Source organism: Pelobates fuscus, chromosome 1 (assembly GCF_036172605.1).
Source record: "Pelobates fuscus isolate aPelFus1 chromosome 1, aPelFus1.pri, whole genome shotgun sequence".
Lineage (NCBI taxonomy): Eukaryota > Metazoa > Chordata > Amphibia > Anura > Pelobatidae > Pelobates > Pelobates fuscus.
Window position 1 is genome coordinate 334,539,705 of NC_086317.1, and position 13,058 is coordinate 334,552,762.

Below are 13,058 nucleotides of genomic sequence, written 5' to 3' on the forward strand. Positions count from 1 at the left end.
AGTGTATGTGAATGTGTAGGGTGTGTGGGGCAATGTGTGTATGAGGGGGCTGTGTATGTGTGTGGCAATGTTAGTATGTGGGGCAATGTGTGTGTATGGGTGGGCAGTGTATGTGTGAGGCAATGTGTGTAAATGTGTATGGTGTGTGTGTATGGGGGGCAGTGTGTGAATGTGTATGGTGTGTGGGGGCAGTGTGTTTATGGGGCTAGAGTTCACTCTCACCACTGCGACCACCAGGTGGTCACAGTGTTGAGAGTGAACTCTAGCCCGTAGCTCCAGGGCTAGAGTTTACTCTCGCCAGAGCCGTAACGTTGCCGTGGTAACCGCAGCAACAATCTGTGCTCGCGCAAGAAGGACCCAGAGGAGCTGCAGGCTGAGCTCCCGGGTCCTCTCTTCCTCCCTCCCCTGCCGGCTGCCCGCACGGTGCCTGCGGACAGGGGAGGGGGCAATTGCCCTCCTCTTACTCCCCCCTCCCCTTCTTCTTACCCCCCCTCCCCCTCTTCTTACCCCCCTTCTTACTCTCCCCCTCTTCTTACCCCCCCTTCTTACTCTCCCCCTCTTCTTACTCCCCCCTCCCCCTCTTCTTACTCCCCCCTTCCTCTTTTTACTCCCCCCCTCTTCTTACCCCCTTCTTACCCCCCTCCCCCTCTTCTTACCCCCTTCTTACTCTCCCCCCTCTCTTCTTACCCCCCTCTCTCTATTCTTACTCCCCCTCCCTCTCTTTTTACCCCCCTCCCTCTTCTTACCCCCTCCCACTCTTCTTACCCCCCCTCTCTCTTCATACCCCCTCCCTCTCTCTTCATACCCCCTCCCTCTCTCTTCTTACCCCCTCTCTATTCTTACTCCCCCTCCCTCTCTTTTTACCCCCTCTTCTTACCCCCTCTCTCTTTTTACCCCACTCTCTTTTTACCCCCCTCCCACTCTCTTTTTACCCCCTCCCCTCCAACTCTCTTTTTACCCCCTCCCCTCCAACTCTCTTTTTACCCCCTCCCCTCCCATTCTCTTTTTACCCCCTCCCCTCCCAATCTCTTTTTACCTCCTCCCCTCCCAATCTCTTTTTTACCCCCTCCCAATCTCTTTTTACCCCTCTCCCAATCTCTTTTTACCCCATCCCCTGTAGCGTGGCCGAGCTGCTCTCCGGTCCGCGGTGCCCTGCCGGAGTCATAGGAAGGTGCACACTGAGTGTGCACCTTCCTGTCAGTCCTGCCGGGTACAGGAAACAGAAACTCCTGTTCCGCGCGGAACAGGAGTTTCTGTTTCCTGTACACGGCCGGACTGACAGGAAGGTGCACAGTGTGCACCTTCCTATCACTCCGGCCGGGCACCGCGGACCGGAGAGCAGCTCGGCCACGCTACAGGGGAGGGGAGGTGAGAAGCTGCAACCAGGGCCAGCCTTAGGGGTGTGCGAGCTGTGCGGCCGCACAGGGCGCCATGTAGCAGGGGGCGCCGTGCGGCCGCACAGCCGGACGGGATTTTTTTTTAAAAAATGTTTTTTTTTAAAAAATTTGCAGCGGGGGCGGAGCTTACCGTGCGGCGGGGGCGGAGCTAAAAGCGCCGGAAAACTGCTGCAGGGGAAGCAGGAAGGAGTCCCTGCTTCCCCACCAAACAGTCACCAGGAGCTGCACTGCCTCCACAATGAACTCCACAGGTAACTGTGGGATTGTCAGGTGAGTGTGACTCTCTGCCTGTGTGTATTACTGTCTGTGTGTGTGTGTGTATGACTGTCTGCCTCTGTGTGTCTGTGTGTATGACTGTCTGCCTGTGTGTGTGTGTATTACTGTCTGTGTCTGTGTGTATGACTGACTGTCTGCCTGTGTGTGTCTGTGTGTGTGAGACTGTCTGCCTGTGTGTGTGTGTGTATATGACTGTCTGCCACTGTGTGTCTGTGTGTATTACTGTCTGCCTCTGTGTGTGTGTCTGTGTGTATGACTGTCTGCCTCTGTGTGTATGACTGTCTGCCTCTGTGTGTCTGTGTGTATGACTATCTGCATGTGTGTGTCTGTGTGTGTGTGTGTGTATGACTGTCTGCCACTGTGTGTCTGTGTGTGTGTGTATTACTGTTTGCCTCTGTGTGTGTGTCTGTGTGTATTACTGTCTGCCTCTGTGTGTGTGATTGTGTGTATGACTGCTTCTGTGTGTATGACTGCCTCTGTGTGTATGGCTGTCTGCCTCTGTGTGTATGGCTGTCTGCCTCTGTGTGTATGGCTGTCTGCCTGTGTGTGTCTGTGTGTATGACTGTCTGCGTGTTTGTCTGTGTGTATGACTGTCTGCGTGTTTGTCTGTGTGTATGACTGTCTGCGTGTTTGCCTGTGTGTATGACTGTCTGCGTGTGTGTGTGTGTATGACTGTCTGCCTCTGTGTGTGTCTGTGTGTATGACTGTGTGTGTCTGTGTGTATTACTGTCTGCCTCTGTGTGTGTCTGTGTGTATTACTGTCTGTGTCTGTGTGTATGACTGACTGTCTGCCTTTGTGTGTCTGTGTGTGTGTGTATGACTGTCTGCCTGTGTGTGTGTGTGTGGATGTCTTCCTGTGTGTGTGTATGGCCATCTGACTCTGTGTGTGTGTGTGTGTGTGTGTGTCACATACAACCAATACACGCATATCACACACTGTTAATACACCCATTACAAATATCACACATAGCATACATATCACACACAGTCATCACACCTACTATCACATACACAGACAACACAAACATTACAGCATACATGGGGGGGGGGACGCTGTGAAGATTTTTCGCACAGGGCGTCTAAATGCCTAAGGCCAGCCCTGGCTGCAACCGCCTGAGGCTCTTAAGAGACCGCTCAGGCGGCTGCAGCATTTAAAGGGGCGGGCGGGCCCCCTGATGGCGGGCCCCCCTCCCGGCCGGGCCCTCGGACCATGTCTGAAGTGCCCGACCGGTCAGTCCGCCCCTGCCACCAGGGACTTTTAGAACATTTAATTCTGAATACATAGACATTATTATGTATTTGGTGCCCCTTTGCAGCTATAACAGGTTCCACTCTTCTGGGAAGGCTTTCAACAATATTTTGGAGCGTTTCTGTGGGAATATTTACTCATTTAGTTCATCCCAAAAGTGTTTGATGGGGTTGATGTCAGAGCTCTGTGTGGGCCAGTCAAGTTCTGGGGCACAGTCCTGCAGGAATAGAACTGTTCCCACAAAGGAAGCATAGCATTGTCCAAAATGTCTTAGTATGCTGAAGCAGTAAGATTTCCCTTAACTGAGTAAGTGGTGGTATACCTATGAGTACCTATGAGTAGCTGTGTTTTTCTTTGCTTGTTTTGTATGCATTAGGGCTGATGTGTGCTATGGTCGTTGCTGCCGCCCAAGAGCAGTGGGAGTTTAAACGCAGGACTTATTTTTCTGTAGGTGTATTACTACTGCCAAGGTCTTCCCTTTCCTTAATTTAAAAGCTCCAGAGTGGTTAAGCTCTCCTGTAGAATGTTCCGCTGTCTCACCCAAGTACTAGCCAAAACTTAGTGAAGGCTGAAAATTAGCTGAGCTTATTGAGGTAAAGCACAGGAATTTATACACAGACCCCCAGCATGGAGTCTCCATTCAGAATAACACAAGCCAGCCCAGGCGCCTCTGTGTCTGGGAGATAATTGAGTAAGCTTTCGGTTAAACTAATTAAACTAATTATCTCCCGGACACAGTGCAATACAAAAAAACCCACAATATGGCCAAGCACCCCCACATGTCATTTATCCCTGATCTCTCTGGAGCATCCATTCTGTCCAAAAGGTGCCCCGATCGGATGTGGCTAGTCTAAAATAGGAGGAAGTCCAAAGTTCAGTGGGACGCGATAAGCCTCCAATACGGCGCAGAGTTCCAGAGTGCTAGGTAGAGTTCACTGGTCACCTATAAACATGGCGCTTTCCGTAGGTACATGGAGCTCCCCTAAGTCCTTGGTGTCATTTGATGCCTCACCACCACCGTCGGTAAAGAAGCGCCCTGATTGATGGTCCTGGGACCAAGGGCACTCTGGTGGAAGTTTTATTGTATTCCAGTGACTCTGCAATCCCCTTCGAGGAGTATTCAAGGTTGCTCTCGGTCAGGCGCACTGCACCTAAGCAGCCCTCTGTCAGCCGAAAGGCGACTCTCAGACGGCAAGAGAGAGGTGATGGGTTGGAGGGCATGGGCTGGATTGTTAATCAAGGGTTGATGGGTGAGGGTTTTCACCAAATGTTTAAGGACAACTCACCAAAGGGTAGTCCTTGTTTAAAATAAAGTATTATATGCTAGATTCATCAGGAACTGTGTGTCCTGTCTGGTTTGTTTAGGATCTGTTTGTCTTCGAACTCTAGCCCCTTGTCTTGGTGAAGAAAGAGCTATGCCTGAGAGTTGAAGTAATTAAAAGCAAGACAGGGAGAGGGGTTGATACCAGCCTGGGAAATGGAGCACAGGCAGAGGGGTCAATATTTGCCTGGGAGACACAGCACGGGCAGAGGGGTCAATTCCTGCCTGGGAAGACAAGCCCTTTCAGAGGTCAGCCTAACTGGGGTTGCTGTAACCGCTTGTTTCACCTCTGTTCTTGGTAATGGTCTGCGCTGCTAAACCTACATCTCCAGTGGCACTTGGTCACACAGCCCTATATCATTATCCCTCTTCCAACAACTTTACAGTTGGCACAATGCAGTCAGGCAGGTTACATTTTCCTGGCATCTGTGAAACCCATACTCACCCTTCAGACAGTCTAGTGGCGGCGTGCTTTACACCACTCGATCCAACGCTTGGTATTGCACTTGGTGATGTGAGGCTATTCCATGAAGCTCCTGCTACACAATGTTTTTGCTGATATTAATACCAGTGGAAGTTTGGATCTCTTCAGCTATGAAGCCAGCACAGCATTGCAATTGGTGACCCCATTTTGTGATTTTACGTGGCTGAGTTGCTGCTGTTCCTCAACGCTTCCACTTTCCAATAATGCCATCTACAGTTGACCGTGGAATAGCAGGGATGGAGTTTTACGAACTGACATTACAAAGGTGGCATCCGATCACAGTAACATGGTTGAATTCACTGAGCTTTTCAAAATGAACCAATTTTTTCACAAATGTTTTGTAAATGCAGACTGCATAGCTAGGCACTTGATTTTATATACCTGTGTCAATGGTTCTGCTTGTGTCTGAATTCTTTTTTTATATATTTAGTCCCTCTATGTACAGAATGTTTGTTGCAAAAAAAAAAATTTAGTATAACCTTTTCATTTTGTCATTTTGATTTTGTCATTTACATGTTGCAAGTTTTTTTTAGGACCAAAACCATTTTAGCTGTCTGTAGTGGTTATGGTACAATAATCATTTTCCTGTAGTCATATTCTCAAAATCTCATTATCTTTGGAATTATTAAGATTGAATTAGAAAAATGTAGCTCCATCCCCTGGCACTCACAATTGGGTGGTTGATCCCATTTGTCCAACTTGTACTTGTGGCTTGTATACAATGAACAAGCTCTCTTCGCCTAATAGAGTAAGTACCAAGCCATGGAATCTCATCTATAGCCTGTCTCCCATGTATTGAATAAATCTTCAATTTACCTATACATCTACTCGAGTGCTAAACTTAATGCAAAGGACATGTAAAAGCAATGCAATATTTCTGTTATCTTAAAATATTTTCTTTAAGATAGATTCTTCTTACCTGAACAGAAATCATCCGAATATCTATCATACACTGATTTGCAGTTCCTTTCATCGCATTCACAGGTGTCACCATGAATATCTCCCCAGTCACCAGTTGGGTCTACATCATGACATGTGCATTCTCCGCACACACATGTTCCTTCAGAAGATAATTAAAAAAAACAACAAAAAAACAAATAGAATATTACTTAATTTACTGCAAAATAAAGCAAACACAATATATAATAGAGGTCAATACTTGACCTCTGAGTCATATTCACTGATATTTTATACTACTTAAATAGAAGCAGCTCTCGATATGAGACAGCGAATATGGTACACTTCACCTGCAAGAACAAAAATCCATTAACCAAGCAGGATTATATGTTTTGCTGTTGCTGAGGATTGTACCAACAGAAAAAAGACAAGAATTTGATAACTGAAAAAAATAAATTGGGATTTAGCAAAAAGTACATCATTACTGTGATATGTTTTTTTTTTTTAAGTGAATTAATTTTAAACATTGAAAATGTGATTGCTCATAAAAACAACTACTTTAATCAAAGTGAATACATATATTTTATATTATTGGATATGCATTTCATTAGCTTGTATCATAAAACTAATATTAGATTGTAGCAAAAGTGTATAGTTCATACAATACTGGCAGATTGACAATCTTGAAAGGGGTCTCCTGCTCACTGAGCAGAGTATAGTAGGGGACTCTAGTGGAGTGGTTAGAGAGTTGGAGAACAGGTACATAGCTGGCTAACATTCTCATGTAGTAGCAGGGGGGAGGAAAGAGGAAATGTTTAGCTAATCCTGACATTGTGCAATCTAACCTGCCCATTTGAGTAAAGATGTTGGGAGCCGAGAGAACAACCTCTCTAGTACAGATGGAGTTGAGAATGAAAGAAAGACTAGACAGGTTTTGGTGGTAGGGGACTCTATTATTAAGTGAGTAGATTGGGTAATCAACTGCTCTGATCATCTCAACCAAACAGTTTGCTGTCTCCTGGGTGCTTGGTTCCAGCATGTTGTTGGCATAGCGGATGGATTATTGGGAGGGGCTGGTGATGATTCAGCTCTAATTGTCCATATTGGTAACAGTTGACAAAGTCTGAGGAAAATGGAAGATCCTGAAAAATGAGTTCAGGGAATTAGGTAAGTAAAATGAAGAAAAGGACCTCTGGTGTAGTATTTTTGGAAATATTACCTGTGCTATGTGCTGCAGGCAGCAGGAGATTAGAGAGGTTAATGCATGGCTACAGTCATAGTGTATGAAGGAGAGTTTAGTTTTTTTAGAGCACTGCACTGCTTTTGTGCTTGGGTACAATCTTTTTATAGCAATGATGGATTGCACCCAAATGAAAGAAGGTCTGCTGTACTGGAGGGCAAGATGGCTAGATTGTTGGAGGAAATGTTAAACTTATGGGTGGGGGGGGGACACAGAAATCTACAAAATCGAGATAGGTCAGAAAGGAGATGGGCTTCAGCTCAGCACAAGGGTGGTGGAGATGGGGGGCGAAGCAAGGTCAAGACAGAGAAGGTTCAGTGAGGGGAAAAAGTATTTGATCCCCTGATGATTTTGAACGTTTGCCCACTGACAAAGAAACGATCAGTATATGATTTTAATGGTAGGTGTATTTTAACAGTGAGAGACAGAATAACCCCCCCCCAAAAAAAATCTAGAAAAATGTAATGTCAAAAAAGTTATAAATTGATTTGCATGACTTAGTACTTGGTGGCAAAACCCCTGTTGGCAATCACATAGGTCTTGCAGTTGGCCACCAGGCTTGCACACATCTCAGGAGGGATTTTGTCCCACTCCTCTTTGCATATCCTCTCCAAGTCATTACGGTTTCGAGGCTGACATTTGGCACCTTCAGCTCCCTCCACAGATTTTCTATGGAATTAAGGTCTGGAGACTGGCTACTCCAGGACCTTAATATGCTTCTTCTTTGTTGCTGTGGCTGTGTGTTTTGTGTCATTGTTATGCTGGAATACCCATCCACGACCCATTTTCAATGCCCTGGCTGAGGGAAGGAGGTTCTCACCCAAGATTTGACAGTACATGGCCCCTGTCCTTTGTCCCTGTGATGCGGTGCAGTTGTCCTGTCCCCTTAGCAGAAAAACACCCCCAAAGCATAATGTTTCCACCTCCATGTTTGACAGTAGGGATGGTGTTCTTGGGATCAGAGGCAGCATTCCTCCTCCTCCTCCTCCAAACATGGCGAGTTGAGTTGATGCCACGACACTGACCACAACACTTTCACCCAGTTCTCCTCTGAATCATTCTGATGTTCATTGGCAAACTTCAGACAGACCTGTACATGTGCTTTCTTGAGCAGGGGGACCTTGCAGGCAATGTAGGATTTCAGTCCTTCACGGCGTAGTGTGTTACCAATTGTTTTCTTGGTGACTATTGTCCCAGCTGCCTTGAGATCATTAACAAGATCCTCCCGTGTAGTTCTGGGCTGATTACTCACCGTTCTCATGATCATTGAAACTTCACAAGGTGAGATCTTGCATGGAGCAGCAGACCGAGGGAGACTGACAGTTATTTTGTGCTTCTTCCATTTGCGAATAATCGCACCAACTGTTGTCACCTTCTCACCAAGCTGCTTGGTGATGGGCTTGTAGCCCATCCCAGCCTTGTGTAGGTCTACAATCTTGTCCCTGAAATCCTTGGACAGCTTTTTGGTCTTGGCTATGGTGGAGAGTTTGGAATCTGATTGATTGATTGCTTCTGTGGACAGGTGTCTTATACAGGTAAGAGAGTGCTGCTAATCTCAGCTCGTTACCTGTATAAAAGACACCTGGGAGCCAGAAATTTTGCTGATTGATAGGGGATCAAATACTTATTTCACTCATTGACATGGAAATCAATTTATAACTTTTTTGACATGCGTTTTTCTGTATTTTTTTGGTTAGTCTGTCTCTTACTGTTGAAATACACCTACCATTAAAATTATAGACTGATCATTTCTTTGTCAGTGGACAAACGTTCCAAATCAACAGAGGATCAAATACGTTTTTCCCTCACTGTATATAATAGTAATAGAAATTCACATAACATACAAAAAGAGACTCATGATGATATTAAATGTATGCTTATTAATGCAATCAGCCTAAATAACAAAATGAGGGAACTAGAGGCAATAACATACACTAAGCAATATGACATAATAGGCATAACAGAAACATGGTGGGATGAAACACATGACTGGGCAGTTAAACTTAAATGGTTTCACTGTATTTAGAAAGGATAGAAAAAACAAGAAGGGTGGTGGGGTATGTTTGTATGTCAACCATGAGTCAAAGCCAAATCTTAAGCAAGTGGAATGTGTAGAGGAAAATGTGGAAGGTTTATGGGTAAATATCTGCTTGGGGCAAAAGAAGGGAAATCAGTTATTGGTTAGAATATTTTATAAACCACCTAATGTTAATATTGAGGAGGACGGACAGCTGTTGGAGCAAATTGAGAGAGCTGTACATCTGGGTAAATGTTAATTATTGTAGATTATTCGAGATTTTAATTATCAAGACATTGGAGATTTTAATTACCCGGACATAAATTAGGATTGGACTAGGACTGCAAAGGGAATCAGGTTTTCGAACATGTTAAATGACACAACTGGTACAAGCACCAACTAGAAAGGATGCTTGTTTGGATAGGTTTATAACAAACAATGTTGATGTTTTGACCAACATTCAAGTAGGGGAGCACTTGGGAAAGTGTGGTGTCTTTTGAAATAAACTCAAAAAAGCAAAAGCACATTGGAATACAAAACATATCATTTTAATAAGGCCAATTTCAAGAAGATATGGGCAGTTTTACAACATATTGATTGTATTAAACGTTTCAGTGAAAGAAAAACAACAAAGGATAAATGGAATATCTTGAAACAAACACTAAAAAGATACACTTCTCAGTATAAACCATTGGGTAATAAATTTAAAAGAAACAAATTGTTTTGGTGGGAAAGTAAACCATGAGATTAAAAATAAAAAAGGGCATTTAAATTGGAAACATCAGAGGGATCCTATATAAGATTTAAGGAAGCCAATAATTAATAAAAAAAAAAAAATGGACTTAGAGTGCCTAAACAAGAAATTGAGAAATTGATAGCCAAAGAGAGCAAACCCAGCTCCAAAACATTGTTTAAATACATAATAAAATAACAAATAAAAAAACCTTAACACAGGACATAGTAGCCAAATGCAGAGAAACAACAGCCAAAATGGAGTAAATACACAAAGGGACATATGTATACAAGAACTTACAGTGGATGGGCTTAACATGTGCCCTAGATAGGCACAAATACAGTGTCAGTAGAAAGCCAAGGTCAAGGATGGCGGGGTACTCAAAATACGATATAACAAGTCAGGGTCAAGGATATAGAAAATCAGTATAGTCAATACAAAGCTGGGCCAGGTGCATGGTGTTGACCCTGGTCAGAGCAGCCTAGGATTGGAGAATGGAGGCTGCCGCACAGCTCCCCCTGGAACCTGCATGTGCCGCACGGCAACCTGAGGCATGACAGTAAGAACACTGAAAACAGAGATGGGCGTGTTAGTAACTGAAGACCAGAAAAAGGCAGAAATGTTAAATGACTATTTTTCCTTAGTATATATTAAGGAGGATTCGATGGCAAGAGGTATGCAAATGATTGCAACAAAACAAAACTTGAAGACAAATTGTGATTGGATGACTCAGAGCAAAGTGATTATGTGGCTCCTGGTAACTAAATAAAAAACTACAGTAGGGAATGTTTAAAGGGACACACCAGATCCCAGATTGCTTAAGTGCTTTATGTGGGAAAAGTGTGCCCTCTTGTTTTCATTTTACAAAAAGTGCAAATTCTAAGAGAAATTGGTACTGTCAAGTCAGACAACAGGTCATGTTACTTCCTGGTTTGGTTAGCTCAGTGGAGCTAACCTGAAAATGCAGGAAACCGCACGGGAGCACCTGCAAAGACTTTTCATTCAGCTGCATCACAGCTGATTGGACATCCACAGAGAGTTTGGGTGGGATTAAGAGGTGGGTGGGATTAAGGTTTGGGTGAGATAAGCAGCTTTTGCAAGCTATTTTTAGATACAATCTCGATTACAAAATCCATAATAAAAAACATGGTGGTTTATCTACTAAACAGTGATATACTTTTTTATTTGGGCAGTAGAGTGTCTCAATCAAGGTAAGTATGTCTATTTACTCTTCTCTTCCCAAGCACCAACCTACAGTGGGAAAATTAACTGGGACTTGTCATTGCAAAAGTGCTTCACAAACTACTTTGGAGCTTTAAGAAGCCTGTTGGCTGAGAATGCAACAAGAGAAAAATAATATTATTAACCCATGTTAGAAAATGTGTTTAGAACTACATGTACATACATGCTGTATGCGCTTTTTGTGGGAAGAGAAAAAGAAAAGTCTCACTGTGCATCTGTATGCAAATAGATATTCCAGTCTGAATCACATTCCTCTGAACTCAAAATAATGTTTTGATGAAGTTCTTAGATGTTGCTTGAATTTCTTCATGTATTAAAGATTATTCTTCTAAGTAAAAAGCACTAAAAGTTTGTCACATGCTAGACTGAACATAGGACATGAAAGATTTCAAACTTTACAGCTTCCCATCTGGTGCCTGTTTAATGCAAAAAACACATATTTCCTTTTTGGAATTTTCATTGCATGAAGAATATCTTAACTTCCTAACTACTTTCTTTAAATAAAAAATTAAACGTGTTAAGTGCTTTAAAACAAGGGAAGCAAGAAATTTGGACAACGGCTATCTCATGTATATTTTCTCTTCTGTTGAACATGTAAGAAAAAGTGATACAACAGGAAAACAGTGTGATATTGCAAATGGAAATCAGCAATCAGAATGGTGATTAAATTATCATATACATATATGAGAGCTTATAAGGGGGTGTGTGTATTCGTCTCTGTATAATCGCCAAATAAGGAAAAGAGGGCGCCTGTATACAACATGAGTAAATAGAGACACTGCAAGAGTACTGATATCATCTGAGGAAGCTAATTATTGGGCAAAATGAGAGCAAATAGTTAAAAACCTTAAGTAGTGCAAGGGTTAATTATGTGGTGGCTCGCCATAAATCATTTTTTTTTAAATTTCAATAAATAGCCTATGGGGGCAATAATACCACAATACTACTATAACAGAGGTATTTCACCAGGGCCAGCATGTCCATAGACCCCGGTGAGACCATGGCTTTGGGCGGCATTTTACACACACATTTGACACACACACACACTCACTAACAGACACACACACTAACAGACACACTCACACTCTACTAAAATCCAGCCCCCCCCCCCTCTACAAAACCACAGCACCCCCCTCTACTAAACCCTATCCACCTGTCATATTCAAAAATCTTAAATTCAAAACTTTTACCTTTCAGTCCATTAGTTCCAGCAGCAATTCCTGTTTTCTAACACTAGTGGCCTCACAAGCCACTAGTCTAACAAAAAACACTCTCACCTGAATAGCATGATCATCCAAACATGCTATAAGAGACCACACCCGACTTCAAAGGGGGGTCTTTACATTGATTCCTGGCTCCTGCTCAGAAATCCTGATCCTACCTGAACCATCCTAATTCATCCTTTTCAACCTGCCTCACTTACTGAACACTACTTAACCATCCTGGAAATCCTGATCGTCTATTCCTACCAGCTTTAGTCAATACTGGACTTTGTTTCATTACTGCTTCGTTCCTACAAATTACTGGTAACAATTTAACCAATCTGGATATACTGATCTTCTATTCCTACCAGCTTTATTCAATTACTGGATTTTGATTTATCACTTTATTTCTACATTACTGAACTAACCTGGATATTCCAACAATTCCTTAAATTTGAAAACATCCTGAAGGAGCCTGTTTCTTCTATCTGAAACCTGATGTACAATCTTCAAAACCAAAGAGACTGATCCTCTAAACGTTAAACTTATCATTATTATAGTACTCTCTTATAATTTCGTTTACAGGTTCTCCTTTGTACTCACCTATAATTTCGTTTATAGGTTCTACTTCTCTCACAGCCTGTATCCTGATAACCTGCTCAGGGAATATTGCCTAAACTTCTGTTGTCTTTCCTTTAATATTGCCTATAATTTTGTTTATAGCTTCTACTTCTATTTGTCTTATGACCTGTATCTTGATAACCTGCTTAGTGCATATTACCTAAATTTCTATTATCTCCTTTCATCTGTATTGTTTCCTTTTCCCTTAAGTTCTGCTATTCTTTTTGTTTTATTGTCAAATCATGTCTAAAGAACATAAAGTTAACCCCGTCATAAGTTTCTTGTCTGACCAGATGCAAAACCTGAAACCACCTCTCTATTAAACCTCAGTCCCTCTTCTAAACTCCAGCCCCCCACTCTATTAAACCCCAGCTCATCC

The 13,058-nt window shown here is 43.0% G+C and overlaps 1 protein-coding gene across 1 annotated transcript in view; it reads right to left on the minus strand.

Annotated features, from left to right (window-relative positions):
* ITGBL1 (integrin subunit beta like 1) overlaps positions 1 to 13,058 on the minus strand; it is a 293,013-nt gene that overhangs the window by 127,230 nt on the left and 152,725 nt on the right. Inside the window, exon 6 of the mRNA XM_063460094.1 lies at positions 5,647 to 5,787. Within this exon, the coding sequence (XP_063316164.1) occupies positions 5,647 to 5,787 (141 nt within the window). The remainder of the gene's footprint in view (positions 1 to 5,646; positions 5,788 to 13,058) is intronic.